General features: G+C 45.2%; 1 protein-coding gene across 1 annotated transcript in view; it reads left to right on the plus strand.

The window, feature by feature from the left end:
* Positions 1 to 343: 343 nt before the first annotated feature.
* BMP3 (bone morphogenetic protein 3) overlaps positions 344 to 12193 on the plus strand; it is a 43236-nt gene continuing 31386 nt past the window's right edge. The window contains exon 1 of the mRNA XM_084855447.1: positions 344 to 1044. Within this exon, the coding sequence (XP_084711573.1) occupies positions 711 to 1044 (334 nt within the window). The 5' untranslated portion in view covers positions 344 to 710. The remainder of the gene's footprint in view (positions 1045 to 12193) is intronic.

Raw genomic sequence — 12193 nt, forward strand, 5'->3', positions numbered from 1 at the left:
ACAGATTAATTTTCAGCCATACAGAGCTCACAACAGCCATCCCATAACTAGAACATATTGCAAGCCATAAAGACGGTTCAGTGTCACGTTTCATATTTTCGGGGGGGGGGTGTTTCCCCAGAGAGTTACCCAGGTGGGCAGAACAGAAAACCCATCCCTCCTCCTCCCTACCCACAGCCTCTCCTCTCCTGTTGCTACCGCCGGGGGCAAGAGACACCATCCAGGGGAGTGATCGACTTCTTGGCAGCGACGGGTGTGCGTGTATTTCTTCGGGGTGGTGTAATCCCCACCCCCCACCCCTTCACTCTCTCGCTCGCTCGCTCGCTCTCGCAGCCGGCTGGGCTAAAAGGAGAGAAGGCGGCGCGATTGGCTGCCGATTACCCGGCGCTGGTCTTCTGCACACACGCCGCACAAAACTCAGCCCAGGGCTGCGCCTGCCTCACTCGCGGCTGGAGCGAAGGAACCTGCGAGAGCGACGGCCGCCGCCCGCCCGTTGCGCGCGCGCCGCCGGAGCGCTCCCCTCCGCGGGCGACGCCGGGGGCGCGAGCCCGGGCCCCCGGGGCCTCGAGGGCGGGGTGCCTCCTTTCGCGCGCGCCCACCCACCTGCCGCGGGCCTTTCCCCGCCGCTGGCTCGTGGCCGGCCTCTCCGCGCTCGGCGCCGGGCGCGCGTGGACGAGGCTCCCCGAGGAGGAGGAAGCGCCGCGGGCGGCATGGCGGGCTCTCCCCGCGCGCTGCTGCTCTGCTGCTGGCTCGGCTGGAGCCTGGCGGCGGCGGCCGGAGAGCCGGCGCGGGGGCGCCCGGGCGGGCTGGGGGACAGCGCCGTCGGGGCCGGAGCGGGCGGCGGCGGCAGAAGCCGGGCGGCGGCAGGCGAGCCGCGCGCCGCGCGCCTCCCGCCCGGGGACAAGGTGTCGGAACACATGCTCCGGCTCTACGGCAGGTACAGCGGGGCCAGCGGCCAGCCGGAGGACCCGGCGTCCGGCGCTCCCCAGCCGCTTCGCCTCCGGGAGGGCAACACGGTGCGGAGCTTCCGAGCGCTGCCGGCAGGTGAGCGGCGGAGGCGCCGAGCGGGGCGAGCGCGCGCGGCTGGCCGTTCGGGCGCAGACGGGGAACTGCGCGTGTGGAAGAGCCGGCGCGCGCCGGCGAGGCGGGAACAGCGCGCGCGCGCGCGCTTGCCCGCTGGGCTGCCCCCGCGCAAAAGACCCGGGAGGACCCGTGCGCCTGGGCTCTGCGTGTGTGAAGCGTGCGCCGGGGGAGATTCGGGCGCGGCAGGATGGCGGCTCCTCCTCGCGCTCGTGCAGTCAGCCACACACAGGCAAAGGGCGAATGCACAGCGGGTAAAGGGCTAGTGCTGTTTGGCACGCTGTGCTGGGGGAACAGCTGGAGGGTGCAGGCGAGTGGTGCGCTCGCGGACATTCACACGCAGCGGTGACACCAAGCGAGGAAAGAAGAACTCACCTGTGCAGGGTAGCACATGCCTGGCACCTTGCTTAAGCAGGGGCGCCTTGCCTGCACGAGCAGTGTTTGGCACGGGTGCTGTACGGCCGGGCTAACATCGCATGTGCGGAACTCGTAAGAGCATATGTTCTTACTCGGTGTATACGAGATGATGGAGGTGCATAGCACAGCATGGGTAGGTGGTTCTTGCCCACTCAGTGTCACGTTCAGAGCAGGCATATATGTTCAGGGACGCTGAAGGAACACTGTTTTGGGGGTGGAGGATAAAGAGGGCCGCTCCTCCCTCTTTAAGGACCTTTTTACATATTTATCCCTCTTCCAAGTAGTGGAACAGTCTCCCACCACCATGTTGTTGTGGTCGTGGTGAAGCTGATGTTCCATGCCTCTTGCATGAGAAACCAGCCAGAGAGCGTCCCATGTCTGCTGTATGAGAAATGGGTACATGTTAAAAAAAGAAATTGCGGCAAGCCTACACTGTGTGGGCTTTGGGAGTAAAAGCTGTGTTCCTGCAGAGGGAATGACCAAGAGCAAAAGGTGGAGGAGCTCCACGTGTGTAAACAACTTTTGTTTACACAGATAGTTTGAGGTTTCCTTTTTTTTTCTCTCTCTCTCTCTCTATCTTGAGATCTTCCAAGGCAATCTGCCCTGTGTCGTGGTGGAGACCTCCTAGCTGACTAAAAACTAATAATCATGCTCCATTGGGTAACTTTGAGCATGTTTCCTCATTAAAAGCAAATGACAGCTATGAGCTTTAATTCTAAAATATGGATTTTCACGAGCAACTGAATGCTTCTTCATAGTATTCAAGCTGTTTTTCAGTGTAAAATTGGTCTGAGAGAAAATATTACTTGCTAGGCATTCCCCTGCTACTAATAGAGCTTTCTTTTAAAAAGCTCTTTTGTAGGTTAAAGCCAAATCATACATGATAATGTCCAATAAAGGATAAAAGTTCATTGAGACATCAGGAAATGGGGTTCCGTCTTGCTTCTGCTCCAGTGAACTCTATAGGGATTTGGTGAATGATTTGACAGCTGGACCAAGACCACAGCTTGCACTTGTCTCAAACCACTGCAGAGAGATTTTCCAAAAGTTGCTACATGCTCAAACCTCTGAAAGTCTTCCTGAGCACATACCTGAAATCCACAATATAAATATATCCTGAATCCACTGACAAAATGACATGGATGGGTGATGTTTGAATGACACCCCAATTCTACATCCGATGGGGACAAACCAGAGAAAATTAGCTACATTTTAGACCCATTGAAGTCTGATTGATCTAAGTGTTTCACTGTATGCTTGCATCCTGCCCATGATCACTTGCAAATAAGTTACATGGAGTTCAGTGGGACTCACTCCCTAGTAAAGATGTTTAAGATTGGCAGCATAAATCCAATTGATTTAAATAGGGAGTAGGCGCATCTTACTTTCTCTAATTATTCGGATTAACTTTAACTGATTTTGGTGACATTTCTTTCCAAGTAATGTGTTCGGGACTGTGATATCAGGCTGCCATAAATGAACTTGTTAGTCTACGACTAAGGGGGACTTAAGATAACATATGCCCATTGATGTCAATACATTGATGCCAGTGGGATTCATCCCCTACCCCACCCCCACCATCATGGCTTTACAGCTGAAACAAGTGTCATTTATTTATTTAAGTAGGACTTAAATAAGTCCTACTTGAATAAAAATAAAAACTTACACCTGGTCTTTTCAGGATCAAAGTGCAAGGCTGCAAGTCTAAATCAATGAGTTTGTCTACCCCAAAAATCTAATGCTGACCCACAGTAGCCAGCCAGGTGCCTGACAGAAATGTCACAATGACAGAGGTAACCATCTCCTGTAGTTTGAGTTCAGTATCTTGTAGTCAAAGGTATATTGTTTCTGGACATGAAGGTTCCTCCACTGTGGCTAATCCCATTGGTAGACCTAACATCTCTACATTTGTCTATAATTTAACTAAGCATCGCATGATGAGGTATTTCCTTACATTTCATTTGAACCTATTTCCAATCCATTCTGTTGGCTAACCCTGTGTTCTACTACACAGAGTGAAACTAGTTTCTTCCTATTTACTCTTTCCCTATGGCTCAGAATTTTATAAACCTGTATTGTTCTCCCCACACACCCCTCCACTCCACCCTGTCTTTATTTTTTCTAAACTAACCAGCCTTCCTTAACCTTGAAGATTGGGGGACTCAAAGGGTTGAATCCAATGTTCGTCTAACTTAAGTCTCATTCATTTCAATGGGTCTACCTTAAGTAGGACTATCATTAGATACAACCCAAACTACTGCGTGTGTGAAAGACAACGTCAATAGTTATTGCAATCTAATTATGGTGCTGCCAAGAGGAAGAGAATCTACAATACTATGTACTCTTATACCAATATATTTTCTGCCTTTTGTGCCTGAATCTTAGTTATATATACATCTTCATGCTCAACTGAAGAAGTGGCTACAGTGTACTCTTGAAAATGCCAGTTGTTTTCAGCATCCCGTTAGTAAGTTACTAAAACTATAATCCTATTTGGAATAACTATGTTTGATGTAGCTGAAGCTTGGACAATTTCTCCTGTATAGCATATTTTAGCTGTCTTGTAGATAAACCATTGATAGTACTTTTCTTTTTGCATACTATATTTCAGAACTGGGGAATCTTTAAAAAGAGAGCAACTATTTCTCAGCCATGTTGCTGCAAAGGAGGATAGCTTGATTCTAAGTACAATCATACCTACTGAAGGAGTTTACCTCTCCAGAATCACTAGATGTCTGCTTAACACTGAATTTCTAGTCTGCTATTACATATTACTTAGAGCTCTTCTAATCCTGTTCTGTTCACACATCCGCAGTTTCAACTTGAACGCTAAAACTAAGCCATTTAGTTACTGGAAGGTAAAATGTTAAAGTGAAATGATGGACAGAAATTCGTGGCTAGATTGTCCTTTCCCTGTAAATCTGCTTATGCCTTTCTAGAAATGTAAGATGCCTTTTTATTTCTGTCATTCAATCTAGTTAGGGGAAATGGGACATTCTGTATTAATTTGTTCTGTTCAGGGTTAGTACTGGATTTAGTGCTGCTTTACTTGCAGCCTGATCCTATACACATTTACCCAGAGGTAAGCCCCACTGTGTTTAATGGGGCTTACGCCATAGTAAGCATGTTTAGGATTGCAATCTTAGAGTGATTTTAATGGTTATGGAAATTAATCAGTAGGGATTTTTATTGTCTTTAGTGGGTTGTGGACCATCATAGCTATTATCTAACCTTGAGAAACCTGGAGAAGTCCCACCCGGACCACCTTGTTGACTAGATTCTGGTTTGAGGATATTGCAAACAAAGTTGCCGCTTAGCTTTCAGCAATTTGGCCAAAGCGGGAGAGCTTCACTACTGTCGTTAAAACAGTATAGACATGGTGGTTTGGATTTGGTGAATAACGCTGTTTGCGGGGGCAGGAGCGTATACCATTTTTCATGGCAGATAATGTGCTCTTACACACACACACACACACACACCCCAACTACTGCTGTTCCCAACATTGTAGTTTTTTCATTGCTTTTCATGAATTTTCAATGCAGAGGTGTCAAATATACTCCCAGGAATTTTCTGCTTGCTTTCTTGAGCCATCTGGGTTTCTTCTACTCAGTCTTAGTTCTACAGTCCTCTTTAGTTTAATACCCACTCCTGGCCTCTAGCATGATGGCTGACTTTCTCAAAAAATAAAGCACTGAAGAGTACTTGAGTGGGACTTCCAAGTCAGTGGTACACTCTGAGTTTTGCAATCTGGCAAACCCCCATTAAATAAAATAGGATGTAAGTTGGTCACAAGTAAGTCCCATCCCATTGGAACATAGGCATGACTAACTTTTGCTGGATTGTTGCCCATTCTCCTTAGGTTCACAACCTGGCATCTCAATTCCAGATCCCATACATGGAAGCTGTGGTGCATACATGGTACCTTGGAGTCAGAGTCCAGGTCCTGGACCCCCCAAATGACCACCCAAGAGTGGCACCTGCAAACTCCATTTTATTCTTGTAGTCATGATGGTGCTACGATTTGAGTTTAAAAGGAAAAAACTGGACATGATCTGAACATTATTATTAGGGCTTGCGAACAGTTCTCTCGTTGTTCTAACGTATCAGGAATGTTGAAGAAGCAGTGCTAAAGTGTGGAATGGTGGTTGTGGAGCCAGAGGGGGGTGGGGCAGCAAAGAGAAATGTCAGTTGTGTGGTTCACAACTGAAATCATACACACAGCCATTAGAAGGGGTCCCCATAACGCCATTAAGTCCAGGGTTTAAAATTCCCTAGCTACACCACTGCACGGAAGTATGTCATGCATTTCAAAGATATCTTCCATGTAAGTGTGTGTCACGATCGCAGTCTAGGTCCACAAACCATAGTCCTTTTATTCCAAAGCAGCTCCACTTACTTTAATGGAACTACACTGTGGGGGATAATGCTGTGAATTGCAGCCAGAGTCATCCTATGTTGAAGTACTGTGCTTCTTTTCAGTTGGTTTATAGCAAGCTTATAAACAGTGTTTTGTTCATTTGCTACTTGCCTCAAGTCAAGACAGGGAAGCTAATGGAAAAGAGTTGCCTTGGTGCTCTTTTTCCTCTGAGGCAATTGATATGCCACAACCAACCAACCAACGTAGGTATGGGTTGGCCTGGATTACAAATCACTCTCGTAATTTGTTGCCAGTCTCCAGATTCTGCTCGTCATCTCCGCAAAGTATTGCTAGTTTGAGTCCCTTTATCAGCTATGACTATGGGGTAGCCTAGATGTGGCATTAACTGCATGATTGGTCCCAACCAAAATCGCTTCTCTGAAGCTGCTGTTTGCACTTCAAGGGAAGCCTCCGTAGGTGCTCATGGCATCTATTTTGGCCCTTACCCCTGCAGTCTTCAGCAATTCCTCAGTCTTCCCAAAAGCAGATGTCTGAATAGGTTCTCATGTTTAATGGAGCTGTATTATGCCATGCTTGGAGCTTAAAATAAGCTTAATTGGGTCTAAATGCAATGTATAACTGCTCTCTGCCCCTTTACTTTTCAAGGAGGACATAAGGGGTCTGGTCTGGACATAACGTGATGATTCTAACAAAAGACTGCCTGTCTTTGAATTCACTTACAGAGGGATTCCTGGCTCTGTTATACTGAGCTGACCTCCACATACAGTTTAGTGTACATATGCACCTGCAGCCTAATTCTATATATATTTATTCAGAAGCAAGTTCCACAAAATTCAACGAGACTTACTCTGATGTAGTTTCTTTGTGCCAATGAAGCCCTTGCATGCAAACCAAAACAAGTTAAGCTCATTTGAACGATTCCCATTTTGATGTCAGTGAGATTTAAAAACATACTTAAAAACGTATGCACCGTTAATTTCAGTGGGATGTATGCTCACTGCAGCTTTCTCTGGATTGTTCTTGATGAGTCCAAGCATCAGTACTTAGCTAAGGTTTGTGAGATAATTGAGATATACAGTATAAGTGTAGTGGCTGGTGCATCACAGTGTAATGGTTTGCTCCTAAGGGTTGTTGCATGGGCACATAAATGCTTAGGATTGTGGCGCACCAGTGTCTGCACCTTCTAAGCATGACATTACAGTGGTATTGCAGATAGGTTTATGTAGAAGTTTAGGATCAATGTGTAAGGCGTGCTTGAAAATGCCCAGGCCATGTGTTGCAATACTATTAGTATTTAAAATTCCCCAAAGAATATGGTGTTTTACAGTGCTAGCAAAATGCATATCGTAGTGACAAGTCTGCATGTGTGTGTGTAGATGGAGGGTGCATATATTGCCAAGACTCCTGACGCATGTAATGCATCTCTGTGCACTGCACACTTTTCACTTCTATGTGTTCAGGCCAGCCAGTAGCAGGGGTTTAGGTCAGCTTTTGTCTTACCCAAACAGTGTCCCCAAGTACAACACGTTTCCCCATAGGAGTGAAGTATTATTATGGGGGAAAGTAAAGGGGTGCCTGTGTGGATACCACTGAAATGGGGGCTAAACTTCCTTCTTTCTCCTGGTGGCATCTTACATTGAGAATTAGACCTGCTAATAGCCCCATCTCTTAATTTGAATAGCCCTACCCCGAGTTCTGATTCTTGGTTACACTAGAGTGTGACAAAATATTGGAAATTGGCTTTTATATATCCTGAGGATGCTATTAACTTTGGGTCTATGCATTTTGGACTTTCACATTGGAAGACCCATTACTAAGGTATACATAAGCTATGCTCAGTCATTCGTACATGGCTTTCATAAGCCATGGTTTATGAAGCCTTGGACAAGCACTATGGCGATGTGTTCCTCCCATCTTCTTCCTCTTTCCATTGTGCACTGGCTTCAGCATGGAGATCCTGGCTTGCATTAAGCTAGAGTATCCCATTACATCTGGACCAGGGAACTCTACTTTAATGTCACTTAAAAACCAGGATAATAAGCCAGGATCTAGAGAGAAGGCCTTCCCACCTTCTAAAAATGTTGTATCAGAGGGAAACGATCCAGTGCTCCTGTTTTCTCGTGTACAGTGCCACCATCAGAAAGTGCACAGGTACAGCTCAGGGGAAACTATCTTGGCTCCTTTCAGGATACCTGATTAAAAGGTATTTATTGTTCTAAACCTAAAATGTCTTTGGATAGGAGCCCATCTCTGCGGTCTTTCAGCTTGTATTTACTCTGTTACTTGACTGTGGGTGGCAAAAGTCCTATAAACACACGGTTCACTCACCCTCTCCTCCTCCTCCCTGATCCTTTTGCAGTTCAAGTGCCAAGGAAATAAATTTGAAGTGTCTATAAGTTTTTTGACACTTTTATAAGCATTTATGCAAAATATTTAACCAGTTAGGTGTTATCTTTCCTGTCCCTTAGGATGTGACAGCTCATTTGTAAGGTTATTAATGGCAGAAAACTGCATTTTCTATGAAACCTTAGATCATATATTGGTGGGGAGTGGATCTTATTTTCCCCCACTTGGTTCAGTACTTGGCTTAAAATGGAGTGGAGATTGAATATTTTGTTTCCATTTGTAGGTATTTTTTTGTATTGAAATGTATCCCCAGCACACGGGATATTAGCTGGAATTTGCACAGAAAATTGTGCCTGTCTCCATTTTCACTGTTTGCTTCTTTAGCTTACAAAAATCTTAAATACTTTGGTTTTATAACCACTGAGAATTTTGGCATTGTCTTCAGTGGCATATGGATGTCACCCATTGCTGCTGGCTTTCTTTTGGTGGCAAAATTAATTCATCAATTTTTACTTGATGAATGTAATGAATGGGTTTTTGTTCATCTCTAAAATACAATGATCTGGTAACCCATGGTTTATTTGACCCATGGTTAATCCATGGTTTGTTGCCTTACCCAGGGTTTGTCTGGCAGATTGAACAAACTGTAATTTGTTTTCTTCATCCCTGGGTTGTTTATTGCCCTCTTGCTTTGCCCATTCCCTCCCTGTATCCCAAATGCCTTTGTGGTGCTGTAGTATTGGCATGTAGAGCAGCTGGCTTTACCAGCTCTGTAGCCTGGCAAATCAACCCATGAACAATCCATGCTTCTGGGTTCACATGTAACAATGACCTATGTTTTAAAAAATCCAGCGTTTACAACCCAACAACAAACCATGGGATCTCTTTCTGGGTTGTTTGTGGTTAACAAACCATGGTTTGTTAGTGCACCTGGGTTTGCACATCACAACAACCCAGAATTCAACAGCTCATGGGTTAAATAAACCACGGCGTAGCATTATGTGCAATCCAGTTCAATATGTGGGTGAACTCCTAAAATATTCCTTATGAACCGACTTTCATTTACCTAACAGTTGTTCTATACATTATGCAGAATGAAGTGATAAACTGAGGTAGCAGAATTCTGGACTGTTCCGTTTCAGGCCAGAGGGATGACATTTTTTAAAATGCTCTTTCACATCAGAAGTTCTTTGCATGTGGTGAATTAGTGCAATAGGAAGAAAGCTAAACTAAAATTTTCTCTGAGATGTGCTAAGTTTACCATGTACAGGGAGTTTTGTATTTGGGGAACATTAAAAAATGTCCCTCACACTTGTACACCTCTAGTCTGAAGTGGTTCAGTCCAGAATTCTACCACCACATTATATGTACAGGTGTAGACAGGCTCTTGGTTCTAGCCAAGAAAACTGTACACAATATTTCACAAAATGAATTGATTTCCCTGTCCTCAGAACTCAGATGACATGGTTCCATTTCCTCATGGGCAAGAGAATACTAGAGTCATGCTGGATTAGCCCAAAGGCCTGTCTGCTCCAGCATTCTGTTCCCACAGTCACCAACCAGATGCCTATGGGAAGCCCACAAGCAGGATTTGAATGCATCAGCACTGTCCTGCTCATGTTCCGCTTACTCCCTCTGATTGTGGAGGAAATACATGCCCACCAGGAAAAGGCAAATCATCTTCTAATGTTGTTGAATGAATTCTTTGGGGGGACACTATAGAAAAGGCAGCTCTTTGCTAGATGGCTTATCTGTTTGTGAAAACAAAAAACCCTCCAGTTACAATTCGTGCATTTTCCCTGCTCCCATCCCTACCTCCCCCCACCCCCACCCCTCAGTTAGTCCCCTTGACTTCAGGATTGAGAGTATTTCCAATTGAGTGTTCTGGGACTGGAAGATTTGGATGATAAATTGTGTGTCTACCTGAATCCTAGCAAGAGTCACTCATTTAGAAAGAAGGGGATGCCATTTCGAAAGGACAAGACAAGAGCTTGGAAGCGGTTGGGGAAGTTCCAACCGTAAAAGAAATGATGTCTCAGCATTATTATTTTGTGTGGATGCAGTGTTCAGAAGCAGCCAGCTGACACTGGGCATAAATTAATTTGCCACTCAAAGGGAACATACTTGGTGTACACCTACAAATGTAAAGTGTGTGAATGCAGCAAACAAGTGTGTCGCAACATATTAATTGTCAGCAAGCCAGTACTAGCTGTAGCTCCCTGTTGAGTATACATGGCAAAGCCAGGTCTATTGTTGTGTCCTACATGGTCAGGGTCTTCTCTGTGTTGGCACCCTGACTGTGGAAGACATTTGCCTGACACCGCAAACATATTTGCTTGACACTCATCTTATTTTTTTAGACACCAGGTGAAATCTGTTTCCTCTCAGGCTTCTGATTGAATATAAATACTGCAACTCCATTGTTTATGGTTTTTAATCTGCTTTTAAGGCTACTGTTTTTTATTTTAGCCTGTTTTGTTTTGTGTCTTATCCTTGAGAGGGTTAAATGCTGTCTTAAAGACAGCCTAAAAATAATTTTAAATACATAAAATCTTGAATGATTTTAACTTTTAATGAAATGCCACCTTGGACACCATTAGTAGAAAAGTGGGATATACATTTCTTGTTGTTGTTGTTGTTGTTCAGTCATTAAGTCGTGTCCAGCTCTTCGTGACCCCATGGCCTTCCTGTCCTCTGCTCTCTCCTGGAGGGTGCTCAAGTTCATATTCATTGCATTGGTGATGCTATCTAGCTATCTCATCCTCTGCCGTCCCCTTCTTCTGTTGCCTTCAGTCTTTCCCAGCATCAGGGTCTTTTCCAGGGAGTTTTCTCTTCGCATTAGGTGGCCAAAATATTTGAGCTTCAGCTTCAGGATCTGTCCTTCCAATGAGCAGTCAGGGTTGATTTCCTTTAGGATTGACTGATTTGACCTCCTTGCAGTCCAGGGGACTCGTAAGAGTCTTCTCTAGCACCACAGTTCGAATGCATCAATTCTTCGGCGCTCAGCCTTCCTTATAGTCCAGCTCTCACAGCCATACGTTGCTACTGGGAAAACCATAGCTTTGAAGATATGAACCTTTGTCGGCAAGGTGATGTCTCTGCTTCTTACTAAGCTGTCTAGATTTGCCATAGCTTTCCTCCCAAGGAGCAAGCGTCTTTTAATTTCATGGCTACAGTCACCATCTGCGGTGACCTTGGAGCCCAAGAAAGTAAAATCTGTCACTGCTTCCATTTCTTCCCCTTCTATATGCCAGGAAGTGATGGGGCCAGATGCCATGATCTTAGATTTTTTAATGTTGAGTTTCAAACCAGCTTTTGCACTCTCCTCTTTCACCCTCAACAAGAGGCTCTTTAGATCCTCTTCACTTTCTGCCATTAGGGTGGTATCGTCTGCGTATCGGAGGTTGTTGATAATTCTCCCAGCAATCTTAATTCTGACCTGTGATTCATCCAACCCGGCGTTTCTCATGATGTATTCTGCGTATAAGTTAAATAAGCAGGGTGACAATATGCAGCCTTGTCGTACTCCTTTCCCAATTTTGAACCAATCGGTTGTTCCATGTCCGGTTCTTACTGTTGCTTCTTGACCCTCGTACAGGTTTCTCAGGAGACAGGTAAGGTGGTCTGGTACTCCCGTCTCTTTAAGAATTTGCCAGAGTTTGTTGTGATCCACACAATCAAAGGCTTTAGCGTAGTCAATGAAGCAGAAATAGACGTTTTTCTGGAATTCTCTTGCTTTCTCCATGATCCAAATGACCCTTGAAAGCAATGGATAGCATTGTTCACTGTCATTATCAATTGTTTAATTCTTTTAAAAAGTAAGATATATGGTATGTGCAGCCACCAATCTCTGAGTCAGCATTGCTTGTGGCTCTAAAGGCTGTTCACCCCAATCTAGATCCTTCCGTACTGTAAACGAGACATGGAATGCAAACGAGATTGGGATACCTATCTAACCAAGCTGCTTTCTGT

This window comes from Heloderma suspectum, chromosome 5 (assembly GCF_057233095.1).
Source record: "Heloderma suspectum isolate Gila_16-S chromosome 5, 16-S_ref, whole genome shotgun sequence".
In the NCBI taxonomy this organism is placed as follows: Eukaryota; Metazoa; Chordata; class Lepidosauria; order Squamata; family Helodermatidae; genus Heloderma; species Heloderma suspectum.